Source organism: Caloenas nicobarica, chromosome 15, assembly GCF_036013445.1.
Source record: "Caloenas nicobarica isolate bCalNic1 chromosome 15, bCalNic1.hap1, whole genome shotgun sequence".
Taxonomy (NCBI): Eukaryota; Metazoa; Chordata; class Aves; order Columbiformes; family Columbidae; genus Caloenas; species Caloenas nicobarica.
In genome coordinates, this window is record NC_088259.1 from 8,652,397 (window position 1) to 8,668,372 (window position 15,976).

The following is a 15,976-nucleotide window of genomic DNA, read 5'->3' on the forward strand; positions in this document are numbered from 1 at the left end:
AAGCCCCAAGAACACAAAGCCAAATCACTATGTGAGGATGGAAACACAGAGTAAACCAGGACGGGTTTGGTCTAAGGGAGAAGAAAGGGACCGATGCGAACTGATGCTGCTTTGATGCTCAGATCTCCCGGAAATGGAGACGAAAGGGCTGGCAGTGAGAGAGACAAACCCTGCAAAGCGTCAGAGATCTTGGCGTTTGCATGAAGCTCTGGCCAGGCAGGCGAAGGGAAACACGTCAGCCCGAGCTGGAAAACAAGAGGGTTCTGCTCCGCTCGGCTGCTGATGGCATTGTCCAGACACAGACCTTCTGCCCGAGGACACCAGCTCCGCGGGGACCCCTGAGCCAGGACAGACTTGGGGTGTTCCATCATTCCTCTGGGACCATTAACTGTGAGAGACTGGGACACCCCCGCTGCTGGGGGTCAGGGCTGGGGGGCCGTGTCCAAAGGCTGCACCTCCCCAGTGCCCCAGGGCACCAGCCACCCGTGACGTGACAGTGCAGCCTGGCAGCTGGTTAAATGTTCCCTGAAAAATCAGCTTGATGCCCCCTGAGATTTCCAGCCTTGATTTCTCCTAGGAGGGCTGCATACAGATATTTTGATTCATTTTTATTCTTCTTAAGGGAATTCAGATTCAAACTGTTCGATTATTTATTAACTAATGCAAGAACAATGAGGGAAACCTCTTCAAAAAATGTGCTTGGCACTGACAGTGTTTGCAGCAAAACGAAGAGAGAAGGCACCACAAAGCCCTGTCCTCACGGGGAGCGGGTTTTATGGCGGCTTCCCCCGTCGCTCAGGACTGCTGACGAGGATGATTCTGTCCCCATGCTGCAGCACACACCAGAAAACAAATGGGGTTTGCAGAGCCTGTCTCACAGCCAGATTTTCTTGGGGACAATTTCTTAAAAACACAATGATCTTTTCAAAGATATCCTTAATGCTGCACCAGCTACCTGTCACCAGGAAAAAACATTCAAATCATGTCGGCTCGATGAAATAAGGATCGAAGCTGTTTATTGAGTTACTAATGGCAGGTAATTATCTACCAATCAGTGAACTATAGGCTTGGGATCAGTATCTGCAATGCAGCCGATAAACCACGATGCCAGGCACTTCTGAAATGCGAATAAACACATGGTGATACCTAAATGCCCATCTCTAACCCATTCCAAGCAGCCCAATCCCCCAGATGCTCCCCTCCTCTCACAGCACATGCACCCCGGGGGGCCCTTCTCGCACCCCCTCCTGCAGATGTGGGTGCTGCCCCCCATGCACCGATGCACCCACTATCGCTTTGCAAATGTGATTTATCTGGGGACCCGTCCTTTCAAGAAACACAACCCCTGCCCAGCCATGCCCAGCTGGCTCCGCTGGCCAGACCCTCATCATGGGGCGGTGGGGTCTTTGCATTTCAGCTCGTGGAGTCACATTATTGAAAAGTCGAGGAAAGAGGAAGAAATGCTCCAGGAACCCGCAAACTTTTCACCCAGACCTTGGCCCCAGCAAGCCCCCCGGCCCCTCAGGAAGGGGCTGCTCCCCACCGGGAGCATTTTCTCTACCCTGACCCAGGACAACTTCAGCTCTTCAAATTTAGAGAGAAAAAAAAACCCAAGTCATTTTAGGTCAGCTGGATTATGTCATGTTGACCCTCACTTGTTTTTAAACAGCTGTTAGTATAAATGGTAAAGAAGTTGTGCAGAGACAGCAAAGGTTCCTTCTGAAAACGCAGGGCTGAGGTGCAGCATGTGCCTCCCCAGCAGACGGGGACTGGCACTGTGCCGGTGGTGGCACTGGGGACCTGCAGCCGCGTCACCTTTGCAGAGCGAGGGAGAGCCGCAGCTTTGCTTCTGCAAAGCAAACTGCCTCCAGGTCACTGTCCTGCTGGGGGACAGGGAAGGGGAGTCCCCCCCGGGCAGGGTGACCACACTGAGCCCTCTCCAACAGCAAAAGGCTTCAACTCACAACATCCAGGACGAAGCGGGATTCGGGAGCAGAGTCTGAAGGGGAAACCCAAAACTCAGAGGTGATGAACAGCTGCACAGAGCTTCTGTCTGCAGTGATGGTCACCACCGGTGCTTTCGCTTCTCGCATTTCGGTCACCACCGGCTGTGATGGAGGCAGCACCCTGGAAACCTGTGGAAGGTCAAAGCAAAGGGGTGACATTCCCCTTCCTTCCCAGCTCACTGCTCTGGGGATTGTCCTGGTGCATGCTGAGCATTGGTGGTGTTCACCAAAGTCAGTGGGAGTCAGTCAAGTTGGTCTATACTCAGCAGCAGGAGACCAGCCCTGTCCGAGCACCGCGGCACTCACCACCGGCTGGACCAGGCTTTGGGCAGTGACGGTGCCTGTGCTGCAGGTGCTGATGGCAGAAAACCAGTAACTGCTCCAAACGCTCCCGTCAGCAGCCTGCCAGCTCCTCTGTGGGGCAAAACTGAGAAACCTGCGGCGGTGCCAGGGGGACGACGAGGAGGAGGAGATGGTCTATGGGAAAGGAGGGTGGGAGGAGGATGGGACTTACCAGACCTGGCAGCACCTTCTAGAGGGTGCTGTTCACAAACATGCTTATGACCTTGGGCAGCACGCTGGGCAGAGAAACATGGCAGGGACACCGCAGCAGGGATGCAGGGACACCGCGGCAGGGACAGCCATCACGCACATAGCAATCATTATTGACTAAAGACCAAAAGGCGAGAAAGTCAAGTGCTAAAGAAACCTATCTGGTATGGATTAAACCAAAATATGCCAGATGTCTAATAAAAGATGTTTTCTCTCTCTACAAACCTTTTCTCAAGAATGCCACCTTCTGGCTTTAAATAAAGGTTTCCATGCCTAAAAGAAGCTCTGGTATCTCTGATATCCTGAGAGCACAGCAGTTAAATGAAGACTTATGCCAATGATAAACATTGCCTGGAATTACACAGATAATGCTGGCCTGAGCTGGTCCATAAAACATCTGGGTTCCCTCAGTGGAAAAAACGAACAGTGAAAAATATTTGTGTTCCCTAGAAACGCAACCCTGTAGACTGTGAGATTTAAAGGTGCTGTTACCCACCTCTTAGGTATTATTAATATCAGCAAACTGTCCATTGGGGTCACTCACCTGCTGGGGAGGTTGGTTTTAATGCTCAGGAGGGTGACGTGGCAGGTCCTGGAGCTGAAGCTGGGGATGACCACAGGTCCTGCCGCAGCCGCGACCGTCAGCCTCGCGGCCAGAGCCGTTTCCACGTGTCCTCCCATGATGCTGCTCAGACAAAGCTGGGTCACGGCGGGACAGACCCCGGGACAGCAGGTGCCCAGCCCTGCCAGCGGCTCTGCCCCCTCACCTCTTCCTGGCCATGGCCATTTGCACCAAGAGAGCCCCAAGCCCAGCAGTGGCAATACCACCAGGAGACAGAGACCCTTCACCTTCAGCCTGTGGAAAAATAATGGGAGAGAACTGGGAAAGAGGAGCTGGCGGAGCTGCCAGGTCGGGCTGCTAGCAGCCAAGTCACCTGTCACCGATGTTGCCATCACCACCTTTGTTCTTTTACTTCTTGTTTAAACTTTCCATCTAAAACCACTTTTAAATTTAGAAACATGTTCTTTCCTAACACAAAGATTGCACAGTTTAATTTTCGAAAAAAAGGCATTTTGGCATTCAAAACCTCTCTGTTCTTTCACCCAGCAGGAATCTGCAGGACAGAGGGCCAGCTCTGATCCCCCCGAAATCCTGGGGTTCCCTCAGAGTGTTCTGGACAGAACCCGGGCACCCCGGCTCCGAGAGCACAACCCCCGTGCCGCAGAGCCGCTGCAGCATCCCCAGCGGCGCTGAAGTGGGAGCCGATGCGCTTTGTTGCCTTTAAGTTATAGTTTCTCCATGTATTTGTAGACACAACCATGCAGAAAATCACTGGCTTTAATATTGCACTTGTTAGCAGGGAGTGATTCGTTTCTGCCTCCGGGCTGACACTTCCCAACCTTCTGCTTTTATTTTCTCATTCCCAGGTTGGGGCTCGCGGTGAAATGCTGCTGATCATCACTCACCCCGAGATGCCTTTGATGGGTTTGGTGTTTGGCTTTTTTTTTCCTGCTTCCTCTGCCATTTTCTGCAGAACATCACTCTCATTCAGAGCAGTGGAACCGCTGGAAGATTTGCATGAGACAAGGAGTTCAGCACAAAATGCCCGAGGAGGAGCCTGTGCCAGAGGGTGAGGAGACTTGGTACCCGCACTGCGCCCTATGAAACATCGTTATTAACATGTTCCCACTCAACACACACAGGCACCATCAGGACCCTCCACATGCCATAAATTCAGATTATCAGCAATCTCTGCTGTCCCTGGCAATGGTTGGAGCTCGGCAGGTGCTTGCTGCACACGCGTTTTGATTTTAGACATGAGACATGGGCGCATTTTCAGGTTCCCACCATAATGTACTGCCCACCAGTGAAATAACTCGTGTTCTTGTCAGGGTGTCACAGCCATGGGGTCCCATGTGCAGCATCCCACACGGGACACGCAGGGGATGCAGACTGTGCACAACACTGCCCGCTTCTCTGCAGACAGACTCACGTCCACACACAGGTGTGAACGCGGCTGAGCACTCACCCGAGTAAATCGTTCCAAGATCGATCCTCAGGACAGCTCCTGGCCCATCAGATCCTCCCAACCATGCCAGCCAGCCACTAAGCAATAAAATGCACCAAATCCTGGACATCCTCTGATCCAGCACGGCTGCTCACAGAGCTCCGGAGCTGACAGCGGCTCACAGGAGTGTACAGGCTTCAACAGACAGAGACACAATGAGCTGGAGACAGTTCCCAAACCACACATCAGGGGCTGAATGCTGCGCTCACACTAGAGGAAAGCAAGCAGGGCTCAGTGCAAATCTAGCAGAGCTACCTCAGCCAACACACAGCCTGAATACAAGAATCACTGCCCAAAATTCAGACATCTGTGAACAGCCCATCAGGACGTGCCTGTATCCTGCACTACCCGCCCCGCAGTTGGTACCCAAGCAGGATGTTGAGCCTCCCTCTTCCACAAGCACCAGAGCTGCTCATGATGCTGAAAACCTGCTGTAGAGAAAGGGCTGGAGCTGCCTGGTGAGCACATGGCCCCAGGAGAAGCAGGAGAGGTTGTGGCTGGTGGCCACGGCTGTGGGACGAGGTGAGATGAGCCCCTCCATGGGCTGTGGACACGGCTCCACCGCCCCGGCCTCCACCTTCTGCCGCACCGGGGGAGATGCCATGAGCTGCTGTCCCCCCCATGATGGGGGCTCCCACAGGGACTGGCTCTGCTGTCACCTCACCCAGTTCTTCCCCACAGAAAGCCTCCAGAGGTTGTCAAGGCTTCACACCGATCTCCTGGAGAGCACAAGAAACAGCCCATATATAAACCCTGAGGGAGAGAGAGGAAAAAATGAAAGAATAAAAGGGCCGGGTAATTACTGTGTTGTAACCTAATCATCAAGGGCTGCTGACATCTGCCAATACAAATAATTTCACTTATAAATTTGGAAGCTCAGGTGAGCCCTCGAGCCGCAGCACCTGGCACGTGCTCCTGGCCGGCTGAAGCCAGAGCTCTTGCTCAACATCCAGAAGGAGCCAACGGAGACTTGTCAAGTCCAAAAGAAAAAACCTGTTCTATTTAATTATGTGGTACAGACAGAAGTGGGGGTGAGGAGAAACCTAAGACTCGCAATGGTAAATTCTGCTGTTGGAGACACCCATGTAATGGTGACTCTTGGGACAAATGGCTCTTACCCCCCAAAGTTCACGGAGCTTCTGCAGATGGCAGAGAGGGACACGGGATCAGCTGGTAGAAAACCCAGTGGAAATTGTGATAATCTCAGTAACATTCTTACTGATTTCAGCAGGGTTGGAGTGAGACTGAGAAGAACCATCTGAGAAGTTCACCCCAGCGGATTCCTGCAGCACCAAGTAATTTATTTCTTCTCTTCATTTCTGTATAAAACATGTCATGAGGTTTAATCTGCCATCACTCCCCTCCCAGTGATGCACTCTCTCTGCTAAGCCCAGACAGGGAGATTTACATCTTATCTGACAGGAGCGTAAGGTTTACAGATAACGCCTGATAAGGAACACATCGTGCCAGAAAGACGCTTTTCTGCTAGTAACTTGATCAGTCATTATGCTGTAAGTTGACATCTAATTAGACTCCACAGGGATCATCAGGATCGGAACAGCTCTTCAGGAGGAGAAAATCCACCTCTAAGCACCGCAGTGCCATCTCGTCCCTGCAGCTTATTCCCAGACCCTGCACCACCGTAAATTACACCAACACTCCACAGATAAATCTCCAGAGCTGCCAGTATTACCTGCGCTGGAACAAGGTCAAGCAGGGGCCAATTTCCAACCGCTGCTCTAAAACACCGCAAAGGCTTATTTCTCAGAGACTTTTCTACGTTGTGTCTGTGTCCCCACTGATGTCAGATGCCATGAAACGCTTCCCGCAGCCCTGGGGGACGTGTCTGCAGGTTACAACCTTCTCAGTGGATTTACTTTCCCGAACACATTTCTTGCCTCTAAATGGGCTGCATTCATCAGCGCAGAAGTGTAAATCCTGCTCTTCCTCGGCAGGCTGTTAGATGTATATCTTCATATTTTCTAGACATATATCTTCATATTTTCTCCTGACAGAGCTATTCGGATGCTTCCACGGAAATGCACAACGTGGCTGGACTCTGCTTTTCTGAGTGTTTCTCAGCAGCCCGGCGCTGGGGAGAGCCAAGGTTCTGGACATGTCAAGATGCACCTGGAGCCAGCGCCCAGTGACTCACTTCTCAGCGCACAAGGACAATGGTTCCCACCCAGCAGCAGGTGTTTCAACAAATGCTGAACAGCCATTGCCAAGGGATTCAGACCGAAATAGGCAATTCCGTCCTCTTGGGAAGAGCGGTCACGGCTCAGAGCTGAGATCACAACTATCAGCGTGGAGGGTGGGGGGGGAAGTCAGAGGAGAGCTGGGTGAGACCACGGAGGATGGGCCAACGTGGTATTTCCAGGTGGTCCACGTCCTGTCCTCCAGGCCAAGGAAGCCAGAAGAACACCATGGACCCCAAGCACGGGGAGGAGAGGGACTGGGACTCCCTTCCGTTAACACTTTCACAGCTTATAAAGACATCATCAAAGAGGGTGGACATCATCCACCATTTTTTCTACCAGTTGTAGTAAACATTGACAGTGGCTTTTGATTTGGGACGGGTTAAAGAGAAGAAGGAAAAGGCACATGGGCCATTCTGGAAGTCAGAGGAAGTATACCTTAAAAAAGCCTGATCTTCTGTCTGGTCTAAAACTCCCTGAACCCCACGGAAACATTCCTGATGCCTTCAACAGAATTACCCAGGCCTGACGGAAAGGAGGAACATCCTTACCCTACTGCCAAGACCTCAGCACAACACGTGTGGGTCTCACCCCTCCTGGTCTGCGCCGGGACACAAAGCACAGCAGGTTCTGGACATGTCCTGGTGGCAGTGGGAGGAAAGCACGGCTGCACAGCACAGAAACCCACGTTCACTTTCCAACTATGTTTGATTTGCTGGCACTCTCCCCCCAGAGCCCTTTCTTTGTGCTCCTTGGGAGCACCACGAGGAAGGCGAGCTGCCCCAGCACCCGCTGCTCAATATTTCACTGCGCTCGGTCAACGGCCAATGTAAGCAAGTATGTGGGGAAACAATAAAAATCATATATAAAACAAAGCGTCCACCCAATGTCCTGGTTTCCAGCTGTCTTTGCCAATTTCTGCTCCACCAGCCTTAGCTGTGAAGATATATAAAGCCAGGACAAATCCTTCGTGTGGCAACGGCGAGACACAGACTGAGTTGGAAGAATGAGAAGATTGGCCAGGAAAGGTAAAGGTGCATTTGTAAACTGAACAGCTTGGTATAGGCATTGCTTGTACTTACTTTGGGGTGTCTCTGCAAGGCTCAGTTCTCATCAGAAGTCTGCTTTCTGCAAAGACTGATGTAAATATGAATATTTCATGTAAGTTAAACAGCCTGAATTACTTGTTTTCTTAATATTGTAAGAGCGTTACAAACATTATAAACAATTCCCAAATGTTTTTCAGAGAGGCAGGTAACACTTTCACCTTTTTATTTGATTTTAGCCTCTTCCATAACTTACATTCATTCCTCAACTAATTTTAGCTCCCATTTATTTGCTAGTTTTACACCAGTTTTAGGCCAATATGTGCTCTTCAGCAGGTGCTATGTGGCTGCAGGCACCGCTCCAGCTTACAGACTTGTGGGAGGATTTCACAAATTTCGCACAAGCTCACGAACCGAGCCGGGGAGCAGAGCTGTGTCCCTGTGCCGCGGTGGCCGGGCCAGGGCCACTCTCGCCATCTGCCGCGGGTGTTTTCCTTCTCCAGGCGCCGGCACGGCGATGCTCCGCACCCTGAGCATCCTCCTGAGCCTCCTGGTCCCTGCTCACGCCACCAGGTCCCCCGATTGTGGGGGCATCCTCACCCCATCAGGACTGAGCTACCGTGAGTCCAGATCCCGCGTCTCCCACATCATCAGCAGGGAGGGGAGGCAGCAGCATCCGAAATACCAAACACTGTCATCCGAACCTTCTGCTGTTCACCATCCCTTTTCTACAGGGTGGTTAGTGAGGGATAGAAGTGGGGTTAGTGAGGGATGGACGCATGTCACCTGGACAGATTTCAGCCTGTCCAGCTCTGTGCATCGGGCCACCAGCTCCAGAGGGTCTCATAAAGCACCTGCCCTGTTTCGCAGTTGCTCAAGTCTCGAAGTCGCACACGGAGAACGTCCTCAGGCAGGACCTTGTGGCCCCCACAGCCCCGGACCTGCTTTCCGGCTCCCCAGAGCCCAGCGGGTGAGTCCGCAGCGCGGCTTTGCCACCTACTGCTTTGAATATCACCACAAAGGCATTTTGCCGACAAGGGCAAAATTCCTCCTGGAGACCAACACGGCTGTTTGCCAAGGTGGTTTAGGAACAAGCTCCTGGCTCCTCCATTGGGGTCTCAGCCCTGGTGCCACCCTTGGGCACTGATTTGTCCCTGAACTGTGTGGATCTCATGGGCTTTTAGGCTTTGCCCCCTGTGAGAGCAGCCAGGGGCTGCACACCCCTCCCGATACCTTCATTTCTGCTCCCACAGGAACCGAATTAACTCTGTCAAAGTCACCGAGCTGTCCCTGTCGCTCGTCCCTGACGCCGGCCTCCGGCTCAGCGTTGACGTGGACCTGGATGTCACCCCCGCGCCGTGAGTGCCGGGGACACGGGACGGCGGCAGCCCCGGGTCCCAGGGGATCGGGGTGAACGGGACGGGGGCTCCCCGCACCCCAGCCTCCTCCTCTCCCGGCACAGCTCCAGCACCAAGGCCATGCGACTGTCCATCCTGGCCGATCTGCACCTGGAAATGACCCCTGAGGGGAACCTGGAGCTGGTGACCTCTGCCTGCAAACCCACCTTGGAGGAGCTGCAGAGCACCGAGGACATCGAAAGGTCAACCCTGCAGTTTTCCTTCTTCTGGGACCTGGGTAAAGGGGGAAAAGAAGAAACTGAGGCACAAGCACTTATAGGCAGGAGGGTGATGTGACTGAGCTCTGCTCACTGCTCTGAACGCTTACAAAGGTTACCACAAAACTTCATCTGCATGGGAGGAACTTTGTTCTGCTTGCAGGGCTGGTTTCCCCCATTTTGAGATTCATTCTGTCATAAGAGACTGGATCTTTTAAAGTAGTGCAGTAGGAACATTTTTAATGGAATTCCTCAGTGGTTTAGGATTCTGAATTGTAATCATAGCCTAATAGACAATAGAAAATAATGGCAATACTGTCTCTGGCTGCATTTTGAGTCAGATAAAAGACACTCACCTACGCTTGGCTGAGCTGGCTCTTGCCTAACATCTTTCCTTCTGTCATTTTCATCCAGCAAGTCCTCTAGTTCAGACGTGGACAAGGAGATTAATGTCAATAAGGTAAGACAAAGGCATGAGACAGCAGAAGACCAGGTTGTGCAGTTCTGTAAGAACTGGAGCACTTTAAGCCACCCTGGTGCTTTACCCTGTGGTCACCAAACGCTGACGGGCTCCATCTCCTGCTGCCGCGTGGCTGGACGATGGGGACACCTGCACCAGAGGTGTTCGGGGATGCGTGATGCCAGCAGACCCTTGTGTTCATCTACTGCCTCTCCTTCTGTTCTTCGTTCCACAGATTTGCCCAGAAGTCTCCAAATTGCTGCTTTTCCCAAATGAGCAGCTGATGTCTCTGACAGGTGAGTGTCTTGTTTTCAGTGTCCTCACAGGCGAAGAGCTCCGGCGCTCATTTTGGAGCAGGTCATGGAGCTGGACGGGCTCTCTCTGCCAACATCATCTCCCTGGGACCCGCTCCCCCCGCCCGGCTCCATTCCCATCCCTTTACTCGGGAAACCCAGACACTTCCCAGCTCAACCTGCCGCTGCTGCTCCCACCCCTCCTGAGCATCCCTCTGCTCACCTCACAGCCCAGTTCCCCGTCACACCGAACTGCCAGGTCCAGTACCTGCCCCTGGCTGTGCCCGTGTTCTCCGAGCAGGGCGTCACCATTTCCTTGCAGGTGAGTCCCTGTGTTCCAGCACTCCCAGCCCAGCTCCAGCCTTCAGGACAGCCCCTGTCTCCCAGCACTATGTGCCCAAGACACCCCAAACTCCTGTTTTCCTTGCCCATGTCCCTGCAGACGACTTTCCAGGTGGCGGGGATGGCGATCCCACTGCCAGTCAGCCCCGTGCCCTTCAGCATGCCCGAGCCCACGAGCTCCAGCTCTTCCCACCTCACCCTGGCGCTCTCAGAGCACTTCTACACCAGCCTCTTCTTCGCCCTGGAGATGGCCGGAGCCTTCAACATGACCATCCCAGTGAGTAGAGCGAGTAAGCAAGGAAGCGGTAGGAAATCTGCATTTGGAGGGACAGCCCTGCCCCACAAATGGCTTGAAGGAGCCTTGCACTCTGCAAAGTGCGAGTGTCTCTGAGTATCTGTGGGAGTCACAGCCCCTCATCCCCAGGCTCCCAAAAATGCTGCTGGTCTGACGGTGCATGGAGAACTTGCCACAAAGTGTAACCAATCGCTGCTCCCAGCCCATGCTGGTGTGCAGGAAGGTCCCTGTGTGTCCCCAAGAGCAGCACAGATCTCACCAGCCCCAGCACAGCCCCAGCAGCCAGCAGTCACATCACCAGTTGTGCTTTGTCTTTCAGAGCCCGCTGACCACCGCTGCCATGGCACAGAAGATCACGCAGGTTTGGCACTGATGCTGTCACTCCAAGGGGCACAGCCCCGGCTCAGACATTGCCCCCCGGCACCTGCCATGCCCCAAAACAACCCCCCTCCTTCGGCAGATGGGCTCCCTGTTCCAGGAGGACGTACCGGTGACGCTGCAAGCCGTGTTCAGGAGCTCGCCGCGGATGGTGCTGGAGGAAGACAAGGCAGCCCTGAAGCTCTTCCTCACTGTGCACGTCGGGGCGGGATCACCGGCGCTGCAGAGCTTCGTGAGCGTGCACGTGGTGAGTGAGCCCTGCGAGCGCGATGTCCTGCAAGCATGCTCGAGCTGCACAGAAACAGGAAAGCAAAGACTTTGCCCCGAGCCCCAGCGGTCACAGCCATTGCAGGGGCTGGTTTCGCTTTTCCCTGCTGCAGCACTCAAAGTCCCCGGCAGCGTTTCCCTCTGTTGGGTAGTGCAGGAATGAGGGATGTGTCACAGGTGGCAGCACAGGGACGGGTCCATCGCATCCCACTGTTCAGAGCTGACGTGGGACCGTTTGCTGACTCTGATCCTGCCCTCTCTTTCCTCAGGACATGTCTGCAGGACTCCTCCTGAGCGTCACTGACACACGGATGACAATCTCTGCAGCAGCGATAGAGTAATGTCCCCAGCTTTGCTCCATCGTTGAAGTGGACATGTCCCCATCAGAGCAGAGACAGGAGAGGCAAAGCGCTCTGGGGAATTTCTTGGCTTTCACGGTTTGGCCATTGCAGAGGTAGCTCTACCCTGAGGGGAACACTGAGAATCCAGTAACGTAGTTAGAGAGAAAAGTGGGAATTGCACCATCTACTCCCCGCGTTCAGCACAGGCACGCAGGCGACCGGCACACACCACCACCGACCGCCCCTGCCCGCTCCTGCCGCACCACCGGCATCACTGCTGGGGGAATGGCCTGTGGCTGCCCCATCGGCAACCACAGCTGCGGCGGGGGGCTCTGTGGGGGCTCCTGGGCACCCCCGCTCCAGACCCCGGCCCTGCAGCATCCCCAGCCTACTCGCTGCCCAATTCAGCTGTTGTCAGGGTCCTGGGGGACAAAACCTCCTCAAGCCCTCGCTGCTGTGCCCGGGACAGTCCGGCCCCAGTCCCTGCTCGGACGTGCCCGGGCACCAAGTTCACTGCTGGCTCAGCCCTGGCGTTTGGGGGTCAAAGTCACTTCCCACCACAACTCCTCACAAGTAGCTCTGGAGCTGGTCTTTCTTTTCTAGGGACACTGACCTCAGCCTGGCTGCCTCCAACGTGGGTCCCGTGCCGGTAGGTGCCCCAGCCACACAGCCCCAACTGACCGAGCACAGCCGTGTCCCCTCCCCGTGCTGTGCTGCTGTCACCTACCGAGTGCACCAGTCCCCACCTCAGCACCGTCCCCTGCCAGCCTGGTCACCCCAGCAGCACCAGCCAGCTGAGGCTGCCCCAAAACCCCCTGGGCAGTGGGTGGCAGCGGGGAAATGTGAACTGTGGGTGCTCGCTGCTCAGCAGCAGGTCCGGCAGGACTGGGAGAGCTGCAGCGAGCATCCCAAGCCCTGTCCTGCTGTCCCTGCCCTGCTCCAGCTGACCGGCTGTCCCCTGGCAGGCTGCCTTGCTGGAGGAGCTGCTCCTGCCCACGCTGCGCGCAGAGGTCCCGGCACAGCTCAACGGTGGGTTCGCAGCAGAACCGCCACCGAGGATGCACAATGAGGACGAAGGCGGCACCCCGACGACAACTTTCCCCCCATTTTGTTTTTTTCCTAGAGGTCCTGAGTGAAGGAGTAATCCTGCCCCACATCTCCAACTTCACCTACACCGATGTCAACATCATGATTCACAAGGTAAGAAATAAGACATTTAAGCTGCTCCCTGTTGTGTTTGATTTAAAGGGAACCTGGGAGCGACTCTTATCTCCTGGCTCCAGAACGAAACAGAGCCTGCTCCTTGAGCCTGTTAACCCGCAGAACCACGTTCCATCACTTTGTGCAGTCCCAGCTCCTCCATCCCCGCTGCCCAGCAGTGGCCGTGCGGGGGGCCGGGGCTGCCAGACCCCCCCTCAGCCCGTCCTCCCCCACAGGACTACGTCTTGGTCTCCTGCGACCTGCAGCTCCCGGCCCGGGCGGGCAAGCAGAGCACCGCAGGCTGAACTCTGGTGTCCGGAGTGAAACAGCAGCAGAATGGTTCTGTTGACGCTGAAATCACCCCTCATGTTTTGTCACTGCTTGAAATGTTGAATATCTGCTTTCCTGCTTTATTGAAACACCACCTTATCAGATTTAGGATGGTATCAGCATTGCACTAGCGGCTTTCTCTCCCAGTCCTGCTCTTGGTATTTTTGTTGCAGAAAGAGGATGGGTTGTAACAATGTTCTGTACTTTAATTAAACATTTCTCTTTCATACTGCATTTTCTGATATGACTATTGACTTTTTTTCCCCTCAACGATTTGCACCTAAAGACAGGTGAATTTTGCTAAGAACTGGTACCAGTACAGATGTCCAGACCTTACATTTAATTAAGGAACATGAAAACTCCACTAATTTATATGGATTTAAAGCAGCCCTGTACCTCTCAGCTGCAGAACAACACAGCCCCTACCAACAAGAAACATTGTGTCTGCTTTTCTTCCACTTCTCACGTTACTATGGGAACATTACGGCTAGTGGTTTTCCCTGGGTTAGAAAGGAAAAAAAAAAAAAAAAAAGAAAAAAAAATCAGCCTGCACAATGGTTTCTAATTTTAGACTTGAGGCCAGTTATATTTTCAAAACTATACTTCTGACAAAGCCCACCATAGAGAAAACGCTGACGGAAATGTGACTGCAGACGGACGGAGCCACACGCCTGCCTGGGGCACCAGCAGCTGCACCGGTCCATACTGGGATGCTCTTTCCTACAGACCAAATGCATCTCTGTGCTCAAGAAGTTGCTCAGCAAAATAAAGGGGGAGAAAAATAAAACAAAACCCAATGAAACCCACAACAGACTCGAGAGCCCACACTGGCAGGGTGGGGTGGTGACGGAGCTGCCCCATGTCAGGTGCTGGGATGGAGCAGCTCCCGCGCCGTGACCATCGGTTGTGACCAAGCTCGGCCGCGAGGCTGCCCGGGAGCCCACGGTCATCACACACATCTGCTCCCACTTGCAACAGCTACACACGGGGTTTCTGGCCTCTGGAGCTGCCGAAAAGCACTTCAAAACCTCATATTTCAGAGACTCAGAAATAGGAAAGCAAACAAAACAAGCCAAGTGGATTTATTATAAGGAGTAAAAAACCCTGAAGGTTTATATGCCCAGCTTGGGGATCTGAGTAATGATTTTAATGCCTGAAGTTGGCAATAGTGGGAACTGCTCCTAATAAAAGTTTCCTGGTAGAGCTGCAACCATTATTCTTTGACTAATATATCTTAAACCAGTTTCCCAAAAGGAATAAACTACAGTAGTAAAAATATGTATTTATTTGCCAGTGGATATTCTGGCTTCAGGCGTTCCCGCCTGGCTCTGCACCCTTGTGTGATGCTTCTCCTGCGGACTGAATTGTTCCAGTGCTTGTGAATTCCAGCTTGCAGTTTTTCCTGCTCTGGATTTACTCCTGAACACACCAGCAATTCAGAGCAATAGAGTTGCAGAAGTACTGGCTTACACCGAGGACATGCTGCCCTTTCCTTTCGAAAAGGCTCCTCTGCCCCTTCTGCTCAGCCCTATGCAACAGATGACGTGACAGAGACCCAGCCCTGGGAGGAAAAGCCGTTTGCAGACACACAAGACGATGTTTCCACTCTTCCGCAATCCCAGGCTCGTGCAGCCCCGGTTCGCGGTTATGCTTTTCTTTCTCAACTTGAAGAGACCCCAGGACAGCGACAGTCACATTATTCTGTAGCACGAGCAAAATTAATCCCCTCCAGCAAACCAGAATGCATACAGAAGGGCTGGCCAAACGAGTGCAGAAGAGATTCTAAACTTTACTTACCATACAGCAGGTGTTTGCTCAGGAACCAGCACAAAACCTTGTGCTAACAAAGCCCTTTGTGCCAACCTGTGGGCAAAACGATGGATGTAGACGCCGAGTTTGATGAATCGTGTAGCCTCGAGGCGGCTGCGAGTGCTCCAGCTGCTGGCACGGGTGACGGGGACACCCGTCCTGCCGAGGGGCGACGGGGCCAGGCAGCCGCACCCCCACTGTACCAGCGTACTGGCTGTACCAGTGTGTCCAGACCCTATTGGGAAATCCTTCATGACCTTCGGAAATTCGATCTCGTTCTGATTTCTGCTTGTGGATTAGCGTTTGGTCAGTAGGTTACCCCAGCCAAGAGCAGCCACTGAATATCCAAGTGTAATTTTTTGGGGAAGTTTGAGTAGAAAAGGTTTTCAGACCAAAAAACAAAGTATCTGTCGTTGCAAAGGAACCAGATCCCACGGCAAGAGGCTGGACAGATACTCTTTCTGAGAAGCATCAGAAACCAGAACCTCATTCCAAGCACTAAAAAAGTAGGAATGTTTATTAAAAGAGTTACATGGCAAATGTATCCTCTGCTCCCCCTCAGCACTTCGGACCCTTCTGAACGTGGATGGCGACATTTACTGAGAAAGCCATGTGAAACGTTTTCATTATATCAAGAACAATTTTTCCTCAGAACAAATTTAACAATTCCACTGCAGCACCACATGCAACTGCTCTGTGACCCCCAAATCATGATAATTTCTCTAAATAAATATCTGTACACAGAGCTGCCTATTGGGTTGTGGCTTATGCACGT

The 15,976-nt window shown here is 53.1% G+C and overlaps 1 protein-coding gene across 1 annotated transcript; it reads left to right on the plus strand.

Moving 5' to 3' along the window:
* The first annotated feature begins 7,831 nt into the window (after nt 1–7,831).
* BPIFB2 (BPI fold containing family B member 2) lies at nt 7,832–13,367 on the plus strand. The gene is made up of 16 exons (XM_065645994.1): nt 7,832–7,853; nt 8,375–8,491; nt 8,742–8,841; nt 9,125–9,229; nt 9,334–9,471; nt 9,901–9,946; nt 10,182–10,242; nt 10,470–10,561; nt 10,682–10,858; nt 11,196–11,237; nt 11,337–11,501; nt 11,791–11,858; nt 12,466–12,511; nt 12,828–12,891; nt 12,986–13,062; nt 13,299–13,367. Exons 1-16 carry the CDS (start codon nt 7,832–7,834, stop codon nt 13,365–13,367), a joined length of 1,389 nt encoding a protein of 462 aa, XP_065502066.1.
* Nucleotides 13,368–15,976: the final 2,609 nt, after the last annotated feature.